The sequence below is a fragment of the Ciconia boyciana genome, chromosome 8, assembly GCF_034638445.1.
Source record: "Ciconia boyciana chromosome 8, ASM3463844v1, whole genome shotgun sequence".
NCBI lineage: Eukaryota > Metazoa > Chordata > Aves > Ciconiiformes > Ciconiidae > Ciconia > Ciconia boyciana.
This window is the reverse complement of record NC_132941.1, coordinates 18,249,706-18,275,334: the sequence shown is the minus strand read 5'-3', so window position 1 is coordinate 18,275,334 and position 25,629 is coordinate 18,249,706. Positions and strand designations below refer to the sequence as shown.

Below are 25,629 nucleotides of genomic sequence, written 5' to 3'. Positions count from 1 at the left end.
ATGATCACTTCCCTAGTCCTGCTGGCCACGCTATTTCTGATATGAGCCAGGATGCTATTGGCTTTCTTGGCCACCTGGGCACACTGCTGGCTCATAGTCAGCTGGCTGTCAACCAACACTCCCAGGTCCTTCTCTGCCGGGCAGCTTTCCAACCACTCTTCCGCAGGCCTGTAGCATTGCATGGGGTTGTTGTGGCCCAAGGGCAGGACCTTGCACTTAGCCTTGTTGAACCTCATACAATTGGCCTCGGCCCATCGATCCAGCCTGTCCACATCCCTCTGTAGAGCCTTCCTACCCTCAAGCAGGTCAACGCTCCCACCCAACTTGGTGTCATCTGCAAACTTACTGAGGGTGCACTGGATCCCCTCGTCCAGATCATTGATAAAGATATTAAACAGAACTGGCCCCAGTACTGAGCCCTGGGGAACACCACTTGTGACTGGCCACCAACTGGATTTAACTCCATTCACCACAACTCTTTGGGCCCGGCCATCCAGCCAGTTCTTTACCCAGCGAAGAGTACACCTGTCCAAGCCATGAGCAGCCGGTTTCTCCCAGCCAGTTTCTCCAGGAGAATGCTGTGGGAAACGGTGTCAAAGGCTTTACTGAAGTCTAGGTAGACAACATCTACAGCCTTTCCCTCATCCACTAAGCGGGTCACCTTGTCGTAGAAGGAGATCAGGTTGGTCAAGCAGGACCTGCCTTTCATAAACCCATGCTGACTGGGCCTGATCACCTGGTTGCCCTGTACATGCCACGTGATGGCACTCAAGTCGGTCTGCTCCATAACCTTCCTTGGCACCAAGGTCAGACTGGCAGGCCTGTAGTTCCCTGGATCCTCCTTCTGGCCCTTCTTGTAGATGGGCGTCACACTTGCTAACCTCCAGTCAACTGGGACCCTCCCCGGTTAGCCGGGACTGCTGATAAAGGATTGAAAGCAGCTTGGTGAGCACTTCTACCAGTTCCTTCAGTACCCTTGGGTGGATCCTGTCCGGCCCCATAGAATGGTGTGTGTCTAAGTGGTATAGCAGGTCACTAACCATTTCCCTTTAGATTATGGGGGCTTCATTCTGCTCCCCATCCCTGTCTTCCAGCTCAGGGGGCCGGGTACCCAGAGAACAACTGGTCTTACTATTAAAGACTGAGGCAAAGAAGGCATTAAGTCCCTCAGCCTTTTCCTCATCCTTGGTCACTATGTTTCTCCCCACATCCAATAAAGGCTGGAGATTCTCCTTAGCTCTCCTTTTGTTGCTAATGTATTTAGAGAAACATTTTTTGCTGTCTTTTAACGGCAGTAGCCAGATTAAGTTCTAGTTGGGCTTTGGCCCTTCTGATTTTCTCCCTGCATAACCTCACAACATCTTTGTAGTCCTCCTGAGTTGTCTGCCCCTTCTTCCAAAGGTCATAAACTCTCCTTTTTTTCCTGAGTTCCAGCCAAAGCTCTCTGTTCAGCCAGGCCGGTCTTCTTTCCCGCCGGGTCGTCTTTCGACACCTGGGGATGGCCTGCTCCTGTGCCTGTAAGATTTCCTCCTTAAAGAATGTCCAGCCTTCCTGGACTCCTTTGCCCTTCAGGTCTGCTTCCCAAAGGACTCTGTCAACCAGTTTCATAAACAGGCCAAAGTCTGCCCTCCAGAAGTCCCAGGTAGCAGTTCTGCTGACCCTCCTCCTTACTTTTCCAAGAATCAAAAACTCTATCATTTTGTGATCGCTATGCCCAAGACGGCCTCCAACCATCACATCGCTCACAAGTTCTTCTCTGTTTGTGAACAAGAGGTCCAGCAGGGCACCTTCCCTAGTTGGCTCACTCACCAGCTGTGTCAGGAAGTTATCTGCCACACACTCCAGGAACCTCCTAGGCTGTTTCCTGTCTGCTGTATTGTATTTCCAGCAGACATCCGGTAGGTTGAAGTTCCCCACAAGAACAAGGGCTAGCGATCGTGAGGCTTCTCCCAGCTGCTTATAGAACAGTTTGTCTGCTTCTTCGTCCTGGTTGGGTGGTCTATAAGAGACTCCCACCATGATATCTGTCTTGTTGGCCTTCCCCCTGATTTTTACCCATAAACACTAAATCCTGTCATCACCATCCTTAAGCTCTAAACAATCAAAACACTCCCTAACATACAGGGCTACCCCACCGCCTCTCCTGCCTTGCCTGTCTGTCCTGAAGAGTTTATAGCCGTCCATTGCAGCACTCCAGTTGTGCAACTCATCCCACCATGTTTCCATGATGGCAACTATATCATAGTTTTCCTGCTGCACAATGGCTTCCAGCTCCTTCTCTTTGTTGCCCATGCTGCCTGCGTTGGTGTAGATGCACTTCAGTTGGGCTATTGATCCTGCCACCTTTTGGGGGGAAGAAGCCCTAATTCCTATGTGACCATTCTCAGGCGCTTACATGGTTTCTAAGACATTATAAAGCTTCTGTATTTACTGCCGCATGTATCTCCATCCCCTACCTCCACTGAAACAGCAGACCGAAGGACCTCACTAGTACACTGTCCCTCAAACATTGGTGTGCTGCCCTCAGGCTTTGGTTTTATCCGTTTCCCCGCTTCAAGTCTAGTTTAAAGCTCTTTCAATGAGCCGTGCTAACTCCTGTGCAAAGATCCTTTTCCCCCTTTGAGACAGGTGTATCCTGTCTGTCACCAGCAGGCCTGGTGTCATATAGACCAACCCATGAACAAAACACCCAGAATTCTGCCAGTGATACCAGGTTCAGAGCCAGGTATTGATCTGCTGGCTTTTCCTATTTCTTCCCTCATTGTTCCCTGCAACTGGAAGGATAGAGGAGAACACTGCTTGTGCTCCTGATCCCTTGACTAGTTGTCCCAACGCCCTAAAGTCTCTCTTGATAGCCCTCCGACATCTAGTTGCAACTTCATTGCTGCCTACATGAAAAATGAATAATGGATAATAATCTGAAGGCCGTACCAGGGTAGGAAACTTTCTCTTCACATCTTTTACGTGGGCTCTAGGGAGGCAGCAGACTTCCCCAAGAAGTGGGTCTGGTCTGCATATTGGGCCTTCTGTTCCCTTCAGAAGGGTGTCTCCTGTGACAATAACCTGTCTTTTTTTCTTTATGGAAGCAGTTTTGACACAGGGTGTAGGCTGATTTAACCTTGGCAACACCTTCAAGCTAGATGAACCATCATCCTCGTCATTGTTCAGTTCCACTTGCAGAGCCTCATACCTATTATGCAAGGGCACCTGGGAAGATGGGGTAGTCACAGGGAGATGCACCTGCTGTGCTGGGCAGGCACTTGTCACCATTGCCCGCTATCCCTTAAGTCACGGTGTTCAGCCAGGCAGAGAATGGATAGGGAATCCTCCGTATCATGCATCCCGTCTGCCTGTTGGGCCTGTCTCAGGGAAGGTAGGGTGTGATTCCAGTAGTCTGTCTCTCTCTCGCACTCCCTGATACTCCTCAGCCTACTCACCTCCTCCCAGAGCTCTGTCACTAAGCAGAGGAGTTCCTCTACCTGGGCACACCTCCCACAGGTGTGCTCACTGCTGCCCTCCGATACTGGTGTAAGAGTAGGGCACACCCTGCAGCCTGACACCTGGGTGGCAGCATGTTCCCACCGGAGCCGGGTCTGGGAGGCTGTGTCAGTCGTGGTGGGTGCAGAGCTTAAGAGAGGCCATGGCTTTCTGCCAGGTGGATACCATTGCTCCCTGGTCGAGCTGGCAGAGCTTCAGTGCCCTTCCTGCACACCCTTCCATGCGAACTGATGTGCTACGCCCTGTTTGCCCGCCCTGTTGGTGGTACTCCTGGTTGCTAGCACTCCAAAAGGGCTTCTTTTATATGTGTGAGGGGGCTTGGCCGACGTTGTTCCTGGCCCTGCCCAGGTCTTGTCAGCTACTGTCGTGAGGGCTGCGGGCTTCCAACAGCTCTCAGCTCACCTGAGGTTCCCCCGGTTCGGAAAACTCCCATGTGCACCGTGCTTGAGTACTCCACTGTGGATCCTGCCAGCACTGGAGCTGCTTGCCTCAGTAGCCTTTGAATACAAAATACTCAGTGAAGTTAAGGGATTTTGGCTGAGTCAGGGAACACATGAAAAAACATGATCAGTGGCCCTCAGGATTAATCTACAAAGCCATTCTCAACACCTTTCAGGAAGGTGTCCTATAATTATGACATAGGATTGGGATGGGAATCTGTGTCAAGCAATCGCCACATTGTTTGGAGACTTTCTACCAGTTTCATATTCTCCACACTCCAAAAAGCTGGCCTTTTCCAGAGATTATGCTGGACATTGGCTCATGCCTCTGACTTTTCTTTATAATGTTGATCTCAGCTGCCAAGTATGTGCTTGCTTATATATCATTTCAAGATAACAACTAAATACTTAAATGCTAACAAGTAGTTTCCTGCCTCCTATATAGTATCGTAGAAGTCTCTTCTCCTAATTGTGTTTCCCTTCTTCCTCCATTCTCTGCAATGCTTTTCTCTCCAAGGTTCATTACATTTGATGCTGAATTCCCTTTAGTGTGGGAGGGATTTCTGCAAGAAGCAAAGGTCCATTTTAGTTTTATCTCTGTTCTTTGATTTTTGATCAGATTTTGATACTACTTAGTTCTTGGGTTCATAAAAGTCAGGTTATGCAATTTTGAATTATTTTTAGCAACATATATTTAAATACCTTTGCCAGAACTAAATTCTCTAAGGATTAATCCAGCTGCAAATGCCACTTGAATATGACAAATGCCGTATTTTTTCGTAATGCAGCTCTGTACTGCAATCGAATAGACACCCATCCGTGCTTTTTTCTTACGCATTCAGAAGTATTACTAGCATGCTTAGTTGATTATATAAAATCTTACTTAAGGGCTCCAAATGTGAAGTCTTTAGATTGTCTGGGTAATGTAAATGTACTGTTGATATATTTACATTTGTATGGTGCCAGGATTAGTTCCATACATTTGCCTTCATCAGAAGTCATGTTGGTAATAAGCATGACTATGATAAGCTGGCTGTAAGAGAGTCAGCCCTCCTAGAAGAATTGATTGAGAAAAGAGGCCACAGCTGCCTTAGTCAAACTGCTTCAAATTTAAAATGTGCATCAGAGCAGGTCTGATTTACTCAGCAAAATTCAGACACTGACTGTGCAGCCTAAGCAGGCTTATGGTTTGCATTTGTTGATAAATTTGTCTGCTTTCTTGTTAATTAATAAATTTTTTCCTTCAGTTCTTCTCTCTTCTAATGTCATGTATCTTTGCATTCATGCAAAAATCTATTCTAACTGTTGAGCAAATTGCTATTCCCAGGACTTAATGCTAGCATCTGCTGTGAAGAGTTGCTTTTGGAAAATGAAGAATTTGTTATTTTTTGTCTGCATTCAGTATTAACTTAATTAACATAGAATATTACGTTATTCTGCTTTTGAATTATTAAACTTTTAATATCTAGTTCAATGGCTAAGCTTTATACAATTTACTATTTTTAAAATCAGTGAATTGTAATGGACTCAACTAAGCAAATGTGACTAGAAATAATTGCTTTTCTTTCTTAGTTCATTCTGCTTTTTTGGTTGTCAATATGTAGTATATCCTGCAACTAAAAAATATTTGAGTGTTATCTTCAATAAAATTAATGCTATGATAGTTATCTCGGGTAACTAGCATTACCATTTCCAAGCTGTCATTTCCATTACTACTGGAAAGTAATAGAACTGTTAGAAAACAATTGGTTTGGCATGGCAGTTTTGTCACCACTTCTCAAAATTCACAGGTTTGGTGAAGAATTTCATCAAGTTTGTCAGATTTACCAATGCAGGGATATTTTAGGATAACTTTATTGAAAGAATTTCATTAACTGCTTTTGTGAAAATTACATTTCAAAGAAAAATTAAGTGGAGCTGTACTTTTTGAAAAATCTCAAGTCTTAGAAAATAATAAAGCTTCACCATTCTGCTCTTTTTCTCTATGTACATGTTTAGTCTCTCTCTTTCACATGTTGTAATTTTCTGTGTTTGGTTTTATGCTATCCCTTAGATTACCGTGTTCCGCATGGGATCTGAAGGGCAACAGGACATTGAGATGTCTATCTTAACTGCTCTCCTTAAAGGTGGGTTTTGCAAGCAGTTAGGAACGATGCACAAATTGATCACAAGAAGACAGTCCTATACACTGTCTGAGGTTCACTGTTGAAGTTTAAGTCTTTGGTTTATTTCCTTGGATTCTAACAAGTAACCTGAACATGCTTGGCTTAAGGTTCAGATTAGCTTGAAGCATAAAATCTAGACTGAAAGTTTTCTGTGGCTTTCCTCACCTGAAAGCCTGGGATGGGAATGCTGCAACAACTATACCACTGATATTTCAACACATTTTATTGCAGTTCTAGCATATATTAATAAAGTTATAAAAAAAGGTGGGAAGATTAAAAGATTGTCTGGATTTTTCCAGATCTCGGATTGTGTTCTTTAAGCCTTAGGGCAAAATTTAGGATCAGTTCCATATTTATTTGGATTTTGTTATGTTTGCTGAAACAACTGTTTTCTGTCTGCAGGTATATAGTAGTTGATACAGGATCAATACGGGATCACTGGAGTCCCCAGAGCTAAGAAATAAAGAGAGGAATTATTATACTCATGCCTACAGCATCAGCCAAAGGAGCTGAGAGGAGGAGTCTTTTAGAACAGTTAAATGTCTATCTTTAGCATCAGAATATAAAGTCAATGTGGGAGCTTTAAGGAAAAAAAGGGAGACAATTTGGTTAATCCTTTTGAAATTAGGATTATGGGGTTAAATGGAAGATGCTATAAATTGATTTGATGAATCCACTGCTTTGTGGTAGAATTATTCTAATGGTAGGATGATATGGAGTCAGGCTTGCTGTTTTCTAGTTCTTGGAGAAGTGAATTACAGAAGGTTGTCCGATCTGGTTTCATCATGTGTGAAATACTAAACATCTGTGTGTTTCTCTTTAGGTACCAATGCATCTGCTCCAGACCAGCTCAGCTTGGCTTTGGCCTGGAATCGTGTAGACATTGCACGCAGCCAAATCTTTGTCTTTGGACACCACTGGCCAGTAAGACAAAGTTTTCCTAGTCATATTGTTTGTTATCAATTTAAAATAAGTGGTGGAATATTCACACCTTGGATTTTGTTGGCAGGAGAAACAGTATTGAATTCTGGTTTATGCCAAACTGATGTAGGATCTCTCATTAATTAAGAATGACCTATTTGTTTTGTAATTTCATTATACTGCCATTTGCAAATATTTAGCAATAATTTAAACTCTGTGAAAGAAAGAAAGGCAATTTAATGACAAGCAGAAAAATAACCTTATTTAAGATTCCTTGTGGGATTTGAAAGAAAAAAAAAAGGCACTTCCTGGAAACAATCTGTGGCCTTACATACAGCTGGACAATAGCAGTCCTGGTCACCCTCAGTGAACTTGTGTGATGAACTAGCATTGCCTAGACTTCTGACTGTCTGTGTCACTGACATGTGCTAGCAGTTGACAAGGTCCCCAGCTACCTACTAAAGTACGCGGCAAGGAAATTCACGGAGCTGCTTAGAAGGAATTGTGTTGCTCACTTCATTAACAGCTGTGAAAATCTCTGGATTAATGGAGCAAAATCCTGATGACCAGAAGAAACCATTGCAGAAAACAGGCCTCTGGCAGGCAGAGCTGTGCCAGATGAACTAAGAAGCAGATCTTCGGTAAAGCTTTAGGTCCTGAAATTGGATTTTCTTTCTCAAATTGTTGGAGTTTGATGCTGCAGTAGTTGAAATCCATGGTGAAACACTGCAGTGCCTTTGTTCATCTGTGTAACTAAAATCCTCTATTTAAGCCACTTTCATGTCTCACTGTACTGGTGCTTTTTGCTTTACTGTGTGAACCATCTGGTGTTGAATTACTATAACGTGTCATGAACGGACCAGACTGAAAGAGGCAGTAAGAATGAAGTGCAAGAATTTTTTTTTTTCTTTAATTAGTTGTCTTTCCTGAAACTATGCAATAAAATGACACTCAAAGGAGCGCTATACATAATGGTGAGATTTATTTCATTTGGAAGCCCATATAATTAAATTTAAACAAATGTTGCTGCATATGCAGTTTTATTCCTTCACTTACAGTAATGTGATGTTTCCAATATTCAAGGTTCATTAAAATGCTTATACAGAGAGGATTTAATCATCCTGAAGATAATGAGGTATTATTACTATAAAACATTTATTTGGACGGAATGTTCCAATCTTTGTATTATTGTGGTTAGATTCAGAGGTACCACCTAGCAACTGAAGCCAGTTACTGGTTTGGCCTATTTCATACTCATACTCTGCAACAATTTGTGGAAACAGTATCAGCCAATTGCGATTCACTGTCATTTCAAATTTATAAAGATTGCTTTCAGACTAGCCTGTGCTGCAAGTTGGCAGTTGCAGTTTTGTCCAGGCTTACGAATGGATTCATGGTAGCTAGGCAGAGAAGATTTTTTTAAGATGAACAAAACTGCAGAAAACAGGCCTTGTTAAAGGCTTGGTTCTGTAGTTCTATGTGCAGAGCATGGATAGTTGTAGTCCAGTTTATGTGTTCATGGAGGTTATATAACCTAAGCATTAGCTGGGGCAAGTTAAGCCTCCACATCACAGACAAGTAGTGTCAAGTTATTTGCATGTGTGCCTGCCTGTCTTGGGTAGATAGATTGGAAAGCGGAAGGACGTTGCGAAGAGTAAATGTGTCTGAAGAGGTATAAACAGAAATATTGTGTGCAGAATGAACCAGTTAGTGGCTCTTTCCTCTCCTTTCTCCCTCTGCAGTATGGATGCTATTTGGGATCATGCAACATTCTTATTAAGCTCTTTCTGTCCACCTCCTTATCCTGCTTGTTGCTATTTGTTTTGGCAACTATTGCTTTCACTGAAAGCAAAGAAACTGAACTGTCAATGTGCTGGTTTTGGCTGGGGTAGAGTTAATTTTCTTTATAGTAGCTATATGGGGCAACGTTTTGGATTTGTGCTGCAAACAGTGTTGATAATACAGGGATGTTTTAGTTACTGCAGAGCAGTGCTTACACAGAGTCAAGGCCTTTTCTGCTTCTCACACCACCCCACCAGCAAGTAGGCTGGGGGTGTGCATAAGAAGCTGGGAGGGGACACAGCTGGGACAGCTGACCCCAACTGACCAAAGGGATATCCCACACCATATGACATCATGCTCAGCATATAAAGCTGGGGGAAGAAGAAGGAAGGGGGGGGACGTCTGGAGTGATGGCATTTGTCTTCCCAAGTAACCATTATGTGTGATGGAGCCCTGCTTTCCTGGAGATGGCTGAACACCTGCATGCTGATGGGAAGTAGTAAATGAATTCCTTGTTTTGCTTTGCTTGCGTGCGCGGCTTTTGCTTTCCCTATTAAACTGTCTTTATCTCAGCCCACGAGTTTTCTCACTTTTACTCTTCTGATTCTCTCCCCTATCCCACCAGGGGGGAGTGAGCAAGCAGCTGTGTGGTGCTTAGTTGCCGTCTGGGGTCAAACCACAACAGTCACAAAATTGAGTAGTGTCTCTTCCCAGTCCTCTCACGCTGATTTTATTTTGCGAGATAAATCCTTCACAGTCTACCTACTTCACTGCTTTGACTTTCAGTGTTACTGACTACATTAGACATAACAGCTTTAAAAAAAGTGTAAAGCTGCAGCTATGCAAAAAGGTCCTTATACTTAAGGAAATTATCACTTTTAGTTGACTGCATGTAAGAAGTGGTGACTGGGGAGCAGGTTCAATAGGAGTGTATTCAATTAAATAGTCACTGTATCATCAATTAGATTTCTAATACTTCTAATGCATTATTAAATACAGCCTTTAGGAAGCCTTACAGCTCCTGATGGTACAGCTCCTGAGAAGGAAAAGAAATCTCCAGCAGCTCAAACTAAAGCAGCCAGAGGAAAAGGAAAAGGGAAGAAAAAGGGAGGAAAAGGAAAAGAAGAGCCAGAAGAAGAAACAGACCCAAGAAAGCTTGAACTCCTGAACTGGGTGAGATGAAAGTATTTGTATTAAAACTGTTGAAGAATTAATTTTTTTTAATCCTGGGGGACAGAGAGAGAAGGAAAATACACATTTTCATTCTACAGAATGCTTATTTGCCCATTCTCACAAGACCAGCAGTAGATTCTGTAGGGATGCTCTTCAGTCTTTGAGCCAGGAATCCCTCTCTCATCCCATGTGCACCACATGCACCCATACCACAATAGTACAAGTCAGTGCTTATCTGCTGCATCTTCTTCCTTGCACTTGTCAGAAGGAAATAAGAACACCAGTGAACATCTTCATCCTTCCTTGTACATGTTATTTACCCAGTGAAGGCAGTTGAAACATCTTCATTTCTAACTGCTTAATTTTCCAGTTGCAATAGGTTAGATTGTTCTGTTGTCTGGGTTGAAGTTCATGTGTCAAAGGGATTACTGCTCAAGGGGTTTTCCCCTCTCCTACTGGGTTCTAACCCCTTAGACCATATTAAGAGAAGATCCATTAGGCTTCCTGACCAACATTTTCCAAAGGCAAAGCCAGGTTGGTGAAGGAAGAGGAAGTGCTTCTTCCCAAATGACTTGAGTCTTGGCATTATATGTTGCCTTTTCTGTGTGAGGCAGCAGTTTGAGTGGATGATACATATGCAAGTTATCAGGGTAAATTATGTCAACCTCTTCTTAAACATATACAGTGCGTTTTTCTTAAATTTTAACTTGTTCCTATCATGTTGAGGAAGTAAATCTCTTTTTCACATAATGTGTGAAGAATGGTATGCCTCGTTTAGTTAAAAATACTAAACAAAATGATTGAAAGCTGAAGTTGTATTGCTAAAGGTTTCTTTCACTGCTCTCCTCTCACCCAAGACCTCATCGGAAGACTCTACCATCTGTATTGACTTGCACATGGGTAAAACGTCATTTTCTAAATTCCTTTTCACTTACAGATTAATCAACATATTTGGGAACTTGGGAATATCCTAAGTAATGAAAATGTTTGTGGTTTTTGGCCAGCCAACTCTCCTGTGCTTATGTAGTCTCACATTCTGCAATTCAGGTGAATTCCCTGGAGCAGGCTATGCTGGATGCATTGGTTCTGGATCGAGTGGACTTTGTGAAACTACTTATTGAGAATGGAGTGAACATGCAGCACTTCCTCACTATTCCTCGACTGGAAGAACTTTATAATACCGTGAGCGAGCAGAAATAATAAAATGTCCTGTGTTATCTTTGCTACTGTATTTAACAAGGGCGTCCTTTTTCTTCTCCTTCTGAGATATGCCTGTTTTTCCAAAATGCTCTGAGCCCTGACAATACACAGATGTTGGATAGTGGTAAAGGGAGCCATTGCTACTACATGTGGTGTCCTGTTGTTTCCTTACGTATACACATTCCTAATTAATAAGCCTAGAGCAGCTTTCAGAAGCTATTGCAGTTTGTTATGTAAATATAGTGATGTATTTAAAACGCACATTCAGAACACTTAAAGAACTAATGTAGAGGGTAAAAATTTAATACCAGCCAGTAGTGGTCATTTACTTTTAATCTCAATTACTTTTCATGTATGAATACTTTAATATTATTGAAATAAGCCTGTAATTTTTGCAAAGTACTTACACAGCAACTTTTATTCTTAGCACATTGCAGAAGTCAGTGTCATTTTTCCTTGTGGCCCAGCAAAGCAAAATGTTTTCCCAAAACCATAGAACATCATGCCTTTTTATTCAAATTCTCCCCGACTCAACCCACAGCAAATTCATCAGGAACATAACTATTTCTAGACCTTTTCTTCCCATCATTTAAGTGGCAGCTAGTATAGGACAGCATTCATATAACATAACCTCAGTCTAGTCCTCTAGTCCCTTTATGCCTCCTGCAGCAAGTACAAGTTCAGACAATACCACCAACTGCTGTGACTTGAGTCACCACATAAAGAATTATAAGAAAGGGATTACACAGCTCTTGATAGAAATGTGTTTGTCATTGTAGCCCAGTTCCTTCTTTTCACCCCTGCAGAGTGTGATGGCACATCGTTGCCTAAAGTTCTGCTTACAGTGCCAGATCATTAATTACATTTGTGTTTGCAAAAAATCTGAAGAATTGAAGCTCTAATGGACCGTGAATTATTTTTGTTTCAGAGATTGGGTCCACCAAATACACTGCATTTGCTAGTCAGAGATGTGAAAAAGGTAAGCTTAACTAACAGCAGCATTACATTTGCATGATTACATTAGCCATGTGAGTCAACAGTAAAAGCAAGCATATCATGGGGGAAAGCAGACATTTGAAATTAGATGGTAGCTGTTAAGAAAAATAAAGTTAAATTACTTCTTGTGACAAACAGTGACGTCAGTCTAAATCAGGTATGGCTATACTGCACTGCTAGTAATTTAAAAACCAAGGAAAGGAAAGGTAAGCTCCTAGTGATGTAATGTATCATTTGAGATTTAGGTTGATACTGTTTCTTCTCTACAAGAAGAAATGCAGCATTGCAAAGGAGGAGCAGGAAGGAAAGGCCTGCTAGGTTAACTGGAAGCCCCACTCACAAGCACAGAATTTGTTCCCTTTTGTTTGTTTCCTTGTGTGTTTTTTAGTTACTTTTCTCCCATCAATCCTACTTTTACTTGGGAGAAAATCTGTTCTGTTTCTCAGTGCTATAAGTCCTAAATTTGTTACCTATTTGTTTCCATTACATGTAAATTTGTTCATTATACGTCAGTAGGGTCATTGTAAGATTTGTTGTTGTATTTGCTCTCTTTGAGGTTTTGGAGCTTTTATTCAGTAAAATTCAGCTACATGAAATAGCCTGTATTCCTTTTTGCAAGGAAAACTCCAATTTATTCCTGGGAGGTTTAAATGTGGGAATTACGCAGTACTGGGTTAATGTATAATTCATATTGATCTACTTCATAGTTTAACACTTTTCTCATTCAGTGTTTGTCTTTTTGAGTGTTACTAATGCTCTTCTGCATTCTGCTTTCTGTCTGTCTCTTCCTTTTCATCGCATTTTCATGGCTCACTCATTCAGCGGCAGTCTCGGGGATTCGGTTGGGTTAACATGGAGGTGATGTGTTTGCTTAGGATATAGTTGTTTCATCATAGCAACTGCTCAGTGGTGCTGTAGAATCACTTATTGTTGTAGGATGTAGTTTGAACAATGAAGCACAGTTTTCAGCTCATGGTTCTAGCAGAGTCAATACCAGAGTCAATACTATCCAGTTTTTAAGTGTCACAGTAGTCTGCCTTTTTCTTTGATTCTGGGCTGCACGTTAATCTAAATCATGTTCTGCGTTGTAGTCTTAAGTCGGTAGATAGTATGATGAAATATAAGTTTCCATAAAATGTAAACTATGCCTGATATTCACCGTGAAATTAAGTCATGCTTTTATACTGGAGTAATGATAATCAGTACAAAGTCATTTAATTTCATCAATATAACCCTTGCGAACAACTCAGGCTTGTGTGGACACTGACATATTGTATGAGTCAATCAAATGAAAATTTGTCCTCAACTATAAATACTGCCAACAACAAAACAAAAAAAAATTTGGCCTCCAGAAATTTTCATTATGTGAATCAGTTATCATTCATTTCGTACAATATTCAGAGGCTGAAACCAGTGGCTGTAAATAATACCCATGTGCCAATTTAAACATGACATGGTATGTCTAGCAAGGCAATTTAATGTATGTTATGTTTTCTTATCCTAAGTCCTTACTTTGGGGTTTTTTGTTTGTTTTTTTGGTAGGGAAATCTTCCACCAGATTATCATATCAGCCTAATAGATATTGGTCTTGTACTTGAATATCTCATGGGTGGAGCTTATCGCTGCAACTATACTCGAAAAAGTTTTCGGACTCTTTATAATAATTTATTTGGACCAAAGAGGGTAAGAATGAGTTCATTCTGGATGTGGCCATCATGCTGATGGTAAAAAATAAGTAATAATCTATTCCTTTGTCTTTGTGAAACACTACATGTTAAATTCTAAAGAAACGCTGCAAGACTGAAGTTGAAACTCTGGTAGTGAAGTTATATAAGGAACCTGTAAAACATCTATGTTAAAGGATGGGAGGACCCAAAAAGTGGTAAATACATTGATCTGGAGGTGAATTTCCTCCTATTTCAGTAGTTTACAATCCAAGCATTTCTAACTGTGGTGTTTGCATATTTACTTATTCCTCCTTAAAGCTGTAGCTCTCTTATAACTGTAAACTATATTGGTCAAGCCAGGCCTATTGATCAAGTAATTATAACCAATAGTATCCTTAATTTGGGTAAGGCAGAGAGTTTAGTCTGAATACAGAATAGCTATGAACCTGTTACAATAAGTCCTGTAAAGAACTGCTCTGAGTGTAAATCTTATCCTACGGAAGCCACTGCAGTCTCAGTAAAGCATTTCTTAGCCATGTACCAATCCTGAGAATATCAAGCATGGCCCTTGCTTTGTTAAAAAGTGTGTTCTAAGCAAATAGAATAATTTTCTTCATTAGCCTGTTTATTTGTTTGGTTCAGCTTTGAAGGTCAAGTGAAGCTTCCTAGCCTAATTACAGAAAGCCCCACACTTGGAAACACACTAGGAAACTAGCCCCACAAATGGTCAGAAGGCCACTCAAAGCCCAAGTATCCTGTAGCCGATACATAGTACATATATAGTGTAGTACTGTCTGATGGAACAAACAAATAAACCTTTTACATAAAATGTAAACCAGAGATTTCACAATAGAAGAGAGGGATTTTTTAAATGGGAAATTGTGAGACGTTTGAAGATCTAGTATATTTTTTACTATTTCCTATGGGTATCTTTACCCTGCGTGTGCTTAGAAGCACTATTTTTTTCGAGCTTTTGTGACCATGTGGTGATTTTAATTCTCAAAGCAGTATATTATTGAATGATTCATTTAACTCTTCCATCTGAATCAAAATATTTCACTTGAGTGCAGGATGGAAAATATTTTCTAACCCATTGACTTCCTGCAAATACAATTAAGAGGGAGATAAATTAATTGTACCATTATTGGTACAATTATTTAGAATAGTAAGTTTAATAATAAATACTGTACATTTGTAAATGAAAATGTGTTTTTCCTTGGTATTTTTTGGTCTTTGAATTTTCCCTCCCATCTAACTTATTTTCTTTTCTATTTTTAATATTCAGCCAAAAGCTCTTAAACTACTAGGGATGGAGGTAAGTTAGATTTATTGTAAAATACTGTTTTTATCAAAGCATTTCTTGGTACAGTTCTGCTCTTGCTCTTTAACTTTTTCACTATTACTGTGGCTTAAAGTAAATTTCAACTAGATAGGATCTTCCATTTTGTAAACAGCCTATGAAGTACTTCTGAATTTTTTTTATGGGTAGGATCTTGAGAGCTGCTTAAAGCTTTGCTCAATAGTCTTCAGGCAGTTTTTAGCACTATTATGTAATAACACATTCCATGTTGGAATGTATTGTAGACTTAATCATTCAGATATGAACATCGGTAATATTGAAAAGAGAATGTGATCCAACAGTGCTACTTATGGTCAAATCCCTTTTAACCATGAAGTAACAATTTATGCGCGAATGAGGTTTTATCATAGAGAAAACATTTAACTGGAGTGAAAAAACAAGGTGGTCTGACATGTTAGATGCTGTCCTCCACTATAAAACATCCTTGCTACCGTGATGGCACCATGCTTTGTAAATGATGAAGCTGATCCAGAATTTTGGGTCCAACCCCTGCCACAATCACTTGCGTGTCTGCAGAAATTCTGAATTGATGAGAATCAAGTCTGGGATGATGCCTAAAAACTCACTCTGTTTTGGAGGTAGTTGCTTTTGTTTCTGAAAAAAGTATTAATATAAACCAGGAAAGCATTTACACAAAGAGGGTAGGTACATTTCTCTGTGAAGTACGCTTTTATTAATGCATTCAAACACAGTATATGTACATGTTGCTTGTGTTACATTTGATGTGAACTATGCCCACACACAAAAGCCTCTATTTCCCCAAGCAGATAAGCAGCTTTCTTCTCTACAGAGAAAGTCCAGGTTATGTTTAATCTCTCTGATCAGCTTCCTATTTTCTAATGGCTCAAGGCCAAAAGCTCAGCCCCTCAGAGGTGCGGCCCTTTTTAATCAGCATTGCTCACACGTAGGTTGCTTAGTGCTTCTCCAAAAGCACATTTGATTTTCCTATTTCTTTCAGTGAGAAATGTTTATGTGGCACAAACTGAAGTGTTTTCTCTACTTGACAGTGGGTGTAGCCCACTCTCTTCTTCCAAGAGAAAGAAAAGGTGAAAAGAAAAATTAACGTTTCTTTTGCTGAAGTGGTCAGTAAATTGATGCAACTCCAAGTGTTTGGGTTTCTTTCATTTCCAGTGTTAGCAGCTCTAAAAGAGGAAGTTTAAACTCCTTAGCACTTCGTCTTTCTTACCCAGGGTTTTGTTTTGATTTGATTTTCCTAATGTGGGGAGGACCTAATTTTTGGTCCTCCATTTGAGATTTTATGTCCTGTGCTTCAGAAATGCTCAACACTTTCTTCATGTGCATGCAATTAATGACCTCTGAATTTTCCATAAGAGACAGAGGTCACCACTTGCAGTTCTTAAAACTGCTGGAAGAGAAATGCATACTTAATTGTTGAGCTGAAGACTCATCTTTGAAAACCTGGAGTGTGAGCTGAACCCTAAATTTGGATTTAAATTCATATTTTGTCCAAAAATAGTGCATTATGCTGAGCTTGTTTGAACAGAAACTAATTTTGTAGAATGGTAATTGCTTTTACTTGCAATCCACTTCTGAGATTGGAATCAAGGTCTGCAATGATGATGAGCTCTGTCTACACCTATTTGTGCAATGTTCTTCCTACGTTATTTAAACCGTAATTTTCCCAATCATGGCTTTTCTCCCTTCAGGATCCTGCTTCATTGTCAGTACTTCCCTTCAGTTACTTCCATGTTGGTTCCTGTAGTAATGGCCTATCCTCCCTATCCCTTTAAGAAATGGGATACTTATACCTTCCGTTTGCACTGCATACATAAGAGGAGATTGCTTATTCAAAGGTGAAGACTCCCTTTAGTATCTTGCTGTTCTTAAGGATGCTACCTGCCTGTCTTTTCCATTTGCATGTTACCACTCTCTCCACCTGCATGCCAGTCTGAAAACTGCTTTGATACCTGTAAGATACACAGCACTGTTCTTCAGGAATAGATGCAGACATATCAAATCAGAAATTATAGTGGAACCTATTCATAGTGAATTCAGGTTTGTTAAAGCTCCATTGACACTGCAGTGGAATTCATTAAATATTAATTCATTGCAGGTCAACTTCTGCAATTACACATGTGGTAGAGATCTACTTACAACGCAGTGTAAAGTGACGCCTTCAGTACAATAGGGTTCTACTGTACTTATCCAAGATGGCTGACTTGTAATTAAGTATGCAAGAAACGGTTCTCTGAATAAAATACTAAGCTGTGTGTGCTAGCCCAGTGCATGCTCTGTCACATGTTCTTCATATTTTTATTGCTATTGGCATTCATTGTAGCAAACAGCAAAAACAAATTAGAACTTTAACTATTAATATGTCCTCTCAATACTTGTTCTGTGCATGGTGCCATTGTCAGGTAAGCTGTTAAAAATTGATGAGAACATTCTTTCTTCTTTTCTTCCCAGGATGACGAGCCTCCCACCAAAGGGAAGAAGAAGAAGAAGAAAAAGGAGGAAGAGATCGATATTGATGTGGATGACCCAGAAGTCAGCCGCTTTCAGTATCCCTTTCATGAACTGATGGTATGGGCCGTGCTGATGAAACGGCAAAAGATGGCACTCTTCCTTTGGCAGCGAGGGGAGGAAACCATGGCCAAGGCACTTGTGGCCTGTAAACTGTACAAGTCTATGGCCCATGAGTCTTCTGAGAGTGAGCTGGTGGACGACATCTCTCAGGATCTGGACAACAACTCAAAGTTAGTAGATGCAGAGCAGACTTTATGTCTACTTCATATAGAGGGTTGTCTGACCTGCTGAGAAACTTTACTTTTAGTCAAGTACAATTGATTTCTAGAATGTAGGTTCACAGAATGCCATTTGGAGCCAATTTATCAACAGTAAACATGTGGTCCAAAATGTGGTCTCAGAATCTGAAGGCAACACTAGCAAGGAGAAGACTTGCATTTTTTCTGACAGAACACGTTCTTTCTTCAGCTTCTTTCTCTGTAAAACTAGCTAGTTTTATTTCACAAAGTTATTTTCAGGATTTACTCACGTAAATTAAGGGGTATCTAAACTGGCCTTAAGATGTTATCAGTCTAAGCTAATTCTCTCTGGTCACTAAAAATTTGCTTGGAACTTTTGTAGACTGTCGCAAATCAAGCTTGAGACTCAGTTGTTCTTGTCATGTGTTTCCATGGGTGTGTGGAAAAACATGACCCCCTGTGAACAGAATTAAAACCCCAAATGCAAGCAATCACTGATTTCTAAATCAAACTTCACTGGACTTATCTTGCATTTTCCAGAGATTTTGGCCAGCTGGCTGTTGAACTCTTGGATCAGTCCTATAAACATGATGAGCAGATTGCCATGAAACTACTGACCTATGAACTGAAAAACTGGAGTAATTCTACCTGCCTGAAATTGGCTGTGGCAGCTAAACACAGGGACTTCATTGCTCACACATGCAGCCAGATGCTCTTAACAGATATGTGGATGGGGCGACTACGCATGCGGAAAAACCCAGGCCTTAAGGTATTTCTGTTCTGCAGTTGTTTTCAAATATGTAGTTTGTTGCATGTAACACTGCATTATACATAGTGTATGCATAGAACAAATTGGCTTAGTAATTATAGATGTTTTAAGAACATACCTGTTTTAAAGCTAATTTTTGTGGTTTCCAAATTCAGGATATCTAAGGAACATTACCCCATGACAAAAGAAAATATAAATCCATAAAAGGCTTAGTATGATTGGAATCTGAGAGTGAAGTGTGGCTTTCAATTAATGATGATATCTGTTCATTGAAAACATACACCTTTGATTAAAAATTAGTTGGATACAACCAAGAAGATCTCCATTAGGGGTCCACGCAATGGGAACAGAGAGAAAATGAACCAGACATGGATACATGCTTCCTTACATTGCTTAATATTGTACTGGAAGACACAGAGTCGAGACTTAGTGTTGAAAAGAGTGGAATCTGTGCAATTGCACTGTGTGAAACTATGTGATTTTTATTTCTCTCTTCTGTGATTTGATGATATGGTCTCTGTGACTGATTTTTATATTTCCCAATTGTTGGATTTAGAAAAAAATGAGTAATGTGAGGAGGCTGGCATAAAAGAGAAACATGAGTGACCCAATGTTAAGGAAGTAGAGCAGTGCTTGCTTGTGTGTGTTTTCATGTGAATATAATCCTTTCTTTGTTATATTATGCAGTTGCTGTTACGTGTATGGAGGCCCATCATGATGGTGCCACCTTCAGTCTCACCTCCTTGTTTCCTTAAATCCCCCATTACTGACAAAGTGCCATGTCTGTCTTCCCAGGTCATACTCCCAAGCTTGCTGACATCCACATTGCACTCTCTCTGTCATTCTCAATGTATTTCCACTTTCCCATGTCTTCCTCTTAAACCTGTTTAAAATCTTCAGGCAAGTGTCCTGCCTTTCAGATTGCATCATGGTGCTTTCTAAATCTGTTTATTGATTTCCTTTCTTCTCTTCAAAGGATTAATCAACCTGCTGATGTTCTGTTTTCATTACCTGCATTCTTTTGTTTGCTTCTTTTCTGTACTTTGGCAACTCGTGCTTGTGTCTGTATCTCAGCAATCTCATATAGTAAAAGAAGTCTCCCAGTGCTATCTGCAAAGCTTCTTTTACCTTTCACAAGTTTTTTAACTATTAAAACTAATTACAGTAGGTGACTAAAGCAACTATAAACTCCAGTAACAAACCTGAAGCCCTCTTCCAACCACCACTGTGTCCATTCCATGGAATTTCTCTGCACAACTCTAATTCTGGAGCACAGTTTCTTAATTGCAGTGTATCCATGGAGATGGGAAGCCTTCCAGAGTGCCATCTTTCCATACCTTACCAAGACCTTATTGCCAATGCTTCATAAGTACTACTTATTCATTTTTGTAGGTTTGAGGATAGCAGACTATCTTGAATAGTATACAAAAGAAAATACTATTTATGGCATTTGCCTTGTTATTAAATCTATTAATGTAAACAAATATTGGCATCTGAGTTGAATTATTTCTTGTTGTACAGGTTATAATGGGGATTCTCTTCCCTCCCACCATCCTTTTCCTAGAGTTTCGGAGTTACGATGATTATTCTTACCAGACATCAAGAGAAAATGAGGAAGGCAGAGAAAAGGAGGAGGAAAATGTGGTCAGTAATGGAGATTATTAGGAACTTTTAATATCTCAAGAGTGCTTAGTTTTCTAACCTCTCTGATTATGCCATAGGTCACTCAGGTTAAAATCTCAGTTGAGATGTATCTGTGGGATAAAAAAATCAGTGAAGAGTTTTGGGAATGTATAGGCTGGATTCTCAGGGTGTATAAATTATCTGTATAGTTGCACAAATTTACGGAATTTGTATTTTTGTATTTTTAAAAAGAGGTCTGTTGCTCAGAGGAAGCGTTGTGTCGTTAACAGTTGTCTGGGGCTGTAGTTGAGGAAAAGCTACTATTTTTACTATTGTATATTGATGAAAACTGACAACTTTGGTCTTCCAGGATGCAAATGTGGATACAGGCTCCCGAAGAGGAGATGAAGAGAATGGAAATAAAAAACAAAAGAGCCTTCCAATTGGAACAAAGATCTATGAATTCTATAATGCACCTATTGTTAAATTTTGGTTCTACACAGTAAGTCATGATGATTAAACTGATAGCGATCATTTTTCTCACACCTGTGAAACTTAAAGGATTCCAGTGCAAAAATAATAACCAAGTAATAAATAAATAGTACCGACTTTTGTGGGATCTGATGAGTAAAGCACTCCCTTTATTCAGAGAAAAATGCATAGACAGTGAAACAGAATGAATAACTGAAGCTTATGCTGTCAGCCTCTAAAGCTCCTGCACACTTTGAAGGAGGCCCTGTCTGGATAATCATATGCCAAACTCAGAGCAAGTTCCACAGTCCAGTCACTCAATACAAACTAGGCTGGATTCTCTTGCTTTCTAAAGGCTCTGGCTGCTGTTCTGCATTGAAACATATTTTAGGACCCAAGAAGTAATGCCGTAGTATCAGTGCTTGCTGTTTGCTCTGTTGACAGTTAGGCTCAGATGAGTGCAACCTAGATGGAAACACAGATCCCAGTCTGCTAAGACTTAATAGGTACTTTTCTCTTATTTACATAACTAAAACCAATCTAAACTAAAAGATTTATTTTTATCTGATTTTCTCTTTAGTGCGTCAAGAATTATCTGGTGCTAAACTCTGTTTTAATAAAACAGAAAAAGAATTCATGCTACTGCTCATAAATTTTGTGTGTGCCCTGTAAAAAGGATACTGGTTTCTTTTTTATTCAAAGTTAGGACTTCCGATACCTAGTATGTCACAATATGATGTAGGTTTTTAGTTTTAGCACATTGTAATCACAAAACACTATACTGATCCCTTTCTGCTGCCTGTATTAATAATTTAAAAGCAAAATTCCTATTTAATTTCAAAGAAAAGTATTCAACATGGTTTCACAGTGTAAAGAAATTACATTTTAATAGACTAAAAAAGCCCCAGGCACACAGGGCCTGATTTAGAGTGCTTTGGAATTGTTGTTTTGCTTCTTTCAATAAATAAGATAATTCAGCTGCCTGGATCATATGTTCCACAGCATCTGTCATTCCTTCAGCTGCTGGAGGCCTGTGGCCTCTGCCAGTGCGCAGGGCAGCTATTGGAAGGGCATTGCAGCAGGCCTGCTTCCTTCAGAGAAGAATATCTTTTTTTCTTGTGCAAGTAAGGGTCTTCCACACCTGGATCTTTCACACATAGCCTCAGTGTATGTGTTCATCCATGTTCGTATGAATGTCGCATTTAGGGCAGGCTCTGCTTTCATGTATTATGCAGGCCCCTCAGCTAAGAGGGTTTTACTGCCTTCTGTTTGGTGTTTCTTCTCTGACATGGTGATGCAGCCTTCTGTGCTCTTACTGAATTAGCCTTCAGCAAGAAACTCGCTTCTGAGACTAGGGGCTACTTAAAGTAACCAAAATACCTGCAAACCTACTGTTCATGCAGATGGGTTTAAGTAACAAGTATAGGAAGCGGTGTTGTAGGGACTGATATATGAAGTCTGGCTTCACATAAAGAGTATATTCTGCCTAGATGATCTCAACCACATTATTACAGGGTGGAGAAAAGCAAGTGGCCTGTGTGACTCTTTATTTCCCCTACCGCTCTAGGCAGGTGCTGCTCACAGCCCTGTCTCCCTGTTCTGCTTTAGATCTGTTTTGAGATGGTGGGTAAACATTTCACATTGAATATTTCATTCTTCAGAAAACTCCATTTTCTCCCTAGAAAATCTTTTGGTTTATTAGTGCTTTGTTTCCCTTTTTTTTTTCATCTGTAAAGCTCTGGACTTCCCAGATCTCCAAAGTTTTTAGTTTGGCCAGTCACCAAAGACTGCTGTGAGGCATGGAGACACCAGCATCACTAGTTTCATATTTATACCAGTAGTTACAGAAAACTGAATGATAGCTCTATTGACTTAACACTAATAGTCCAGAACTTCCTAATGGAAATTAGTGGAGACTGGGGTTTTTTTGTGTGTGGAAGTCATCTCAAGTAACTGAATACTGCCTAACTCTGGAAGGATCCTGGGATCCATCACCTAAAGTCCATAAAGGATTTTTTTTTTTTTTTTAGATATCATACCTTGGTTACTTGATGCTATTTAATTATATCATCTTGGTGCGGATGGAACGGTGGCCATCAGTCCAGGAATGGATTGTCATCTCCTACATTGTGACGTTGGCTTTAGAGAAAGTAAGAGAGGTAAAGTCTGATCATACCAACATCTCATAGTCCTTAAAATGAAGCTCGCTCTTAGAGGTAATAATGGCATGGACTTGTGCAGAGGATTGAGAAGCCATACATGAGAGAGAAGATTCTCATATCCAGAGAGTCCCAAAATGCCCATCACTGGAGAGAGTTTCATTTATAACCCATTCCCATACATTAAAACCTTATCTTATTGGACAAAAAGGTCAGGCAAAAATGCCCTGAGGTCAGTAGTCAAAATGAATGCTGTCATTCTCTTACGTGTATTTCCAAGGAAGGGCAGGGCCATAACCCATGAAGGAAATCTCAGCAGGTATTTTTATTACTGATGCAGTCCTTGATGAGAACTGCAGGCAGAGAGCTGTTTCAGGGAATTAGCCAGCGGTACTATCTGATCTCGTTACTTTTGTGTGAGGAAGATAGTATAAAAACTTCTACTGTATTCATATGCTGTAGTGTGGTTTGCACTCAGCCTATCCTTCTCTGATTCATAATTCCCATGTCTCATACTAACTGTATTTGGGGATAAATATGGATGCCGAGTCAGTAAGCCAGATCTCCTGGTTTAAATGTTATTGATTAAAACCTACAACAAAAAAAGGCTTAATAAAGCCAAAATGGAAACAAAGATGAAAAGGGGGTCCAGAGGAGGGCCACGAAAATAAATTATCAGAGGGCTGGAACAGCTCTGCTGTGAAGAAAGCCTGAGAGAATTGAGGTTGTTCAGCCTGGAGAAGAGAAGGCTCTGGGGAGACCTTACTGCAACCTTTCAGTATGTATATATTGCTGATATATTGCTTATATGGCTTATTAAGAAAGACAGCGAGAGACCTTTTACCAAGGCCTGTAGTGACAGGGCAAGGGGCAGTCATCTTAAACTGAAAGAAGGTAGGCTTCGATTGGACATAAGGAATAAATTTTTTCTGGTAAGGGTGGTGAGACATGGGAAGAGGTTGCCCAGAGAAGTTGTGGATGCCCCATCCCTGGAAGTATTCAAGGCCAGGTTTGACAGGACTGTGAGCAACCTGATCTAGTGAAAGATGTCTCTGCCCATGGCAGGGTCATTGGACTAGGTGATCTTTATAGGTCCTTGCCAATGCAAACCATTCTGTTTCTATGAAAAGGAAATTTTGCCTGCTACTAACTACAAATATTGCTGCTTGAGACAAATTTTGCTGGCAGTAGAGGGGGGTCTCAGACACCTATTGAATGTGACAAGATTGGTCTTTTTTCATGACCATTACTTCAAAAATGTAACTTGGAGTTTTTCCTAATGATTTCTTTGTTGTTGGTGGTGGGTTTTGTTTTTTTTTTTTAATTTCAGATTCTGATGTCAGAACCTGGCAAGCTGAGCCAAAAAGTGAAAGTTTGGCTCCAGGAATACTGGAATATTACTGACCTGGTGGCTATTTCAGTATTTATGATAGGAGCAATTCTTCGCCTACAGAACCAGCCTTACATGGGTTATGGAAGAGTGATTTACTGCGTAGATATCATTTTCTGGTACATTAGAGTACTAGATATCTTTGGTGTGAACAAATATCTGGGACCTTACGTCATGATGATTGGAAAGATGGTTAGTGCCTAAATTGCTGTAAATTATGTATTTCAGGGAAACTAAATTCAGTTCTGATTTTAAAAAGAGGTTGTCCATCTGAGTAAGACTCTGAATAAAGGCTGTGAAAAAGTCGCCATGTGAATTTCACACACACACAAGATGCAATACTTTTGCTAAGAATTGCTTGATTTGAGAGGGAATCTTTTTGTTTGTTTGTTTGTTTTGTTTCATTTTTTTGAACCAGCCTGTGGAAACTTGTTCACTTTGCCTGCCTTCTGATTCCCAAAGCCATAGCAATAACAGATTGCCAATACACCAGGATCATCCACAAAACCACCAGTTGTGGAGAGGAGATGATACAGCAGTGATTATCATCTCTTTGCAACCACAGAAGAGGTCTGTGCTGAAAGCACAGCATAGTGCACTTGATGCAAAAGAGAATAGGGATAGCAAAGATTTTAGCATTTCAAGTCTTTTTAAATATAAATCTAGTATTCCTTTAAACTACTGTTTTTACTGCGTTATTATGTATGCTTAGTTCATGAGCAGTAGTTAAAGTCAAAGACTAATATCAAGAAAATTATCAGGAGTAATGTGTTTGTTCTCTTGATACTTTCTTGTTTACTTTAATGCATGCTGGCAAACAGACATGCTGGTGCTACTGTACTACCCAGTGATGATAAGAGCCTCTGTATGGTCTCTCCGTGCAGATGATTGACATGCTCTACTTTGTGGTCATCATGCTTGTGGTTCTGATGAGTTTTGGAGTAGCGCGCCAAGCTATCCTGCACCCAGATGAGGAGCCTTCTTGGAGACTAGCTCGCAACATCTTCTATATGCCCTACTGGATGATCTATGGAGAGGTGTTCGCAGACCAGATAGACCGTAAGAGTAGAATTCATAGTAAGAGTCTGTTTCCTGTTTCTGAGGCAGATGATCAGATCCAAATTAATGATTTTTTTTAATTTGGAAGTAGTGTTTTGTCTTTACGATTATATTGTTGTTGTTTTCTTGTGACGGACTGCAGAGACTGAACAATTTTCTGTTCCCCACCTGCATGTCCTGTCTCTCAGTTTATATTCAAATTTAGTTAACACTGAGAGTGACATAGTATG

The 25,629-nt window shown here is 40.2% G+C and overlaps 1 protein-coding gene across 1 annotated transcript in view; it reads left to right on the top strand.

Annotated features, from left to right (window-relative positions):
- The window catches only part of TRPM1 (transient receptor potential cation channel subfamily M member 1), a 125,837-nt gene that overhangs the window by 88,337 nt on the left and 11,871 nt on the right, over nucleotides 1-25,629 (top strand). The window contains exons 11-24 of the mRNA XM_072869546.1: nucleotides 5,992-6,064; nucleotides 6,927-7,027; nucleotides 9,806-9,979; nucleotides 11,027-11,161; nucleotides 12,108-12,158; nucleotides 13,718-13,858; nucleotides 15,128-15,157; nucleotides 17,630-17,919; nucleotides 18,469-18,697; nucleotides 20,219-20,341; nucleotides 20,691-20,822; nucleotides 22,822-22,950; nucleotides 24,281-24,532; nucleotides 25,225-25,417. Coding sequence (XP_072725647.1) covers nucleotides 5,992-6,064; nucleotides 6,927-7,027; nucleotides 9,806-9,979; nucleotides 11,027-11,161; nucleotides 12,108-12,158; nucleotides 13,718-13,858; nucleotides 15,128-15,157; nucleotides 17,630-17,919; nucleotides 18,469-18,697; nucleotides 20,219-20,341; nucleotides 20,691-20,822; nucleotides 22,822-22,950; nucleotides 24,281-24,532; nucleotides 25,225-25,417 — 2,053 coding nt within the window. The remainder of the gene's footprint in view (nucleotides 1-5,991; nucleotides 6,065-6,926; nucleotides 7,028-9,805; nucleotides 9,980-11,026; nucleotides 11,162-12,107; nucleotides 12,159-13,717; nucleotides 13,859-15,127; nucleotides 15,158-17,629; nucleotides 17,920-18,468; nucleotides 18,698-20,218; nucleotides 20,342-20,690; nucleotides 20,823-22,821; nucleotides 22,951-24,280; nucleotides 24,533-25,224; nucleotides 25,418-25,629) is intronic.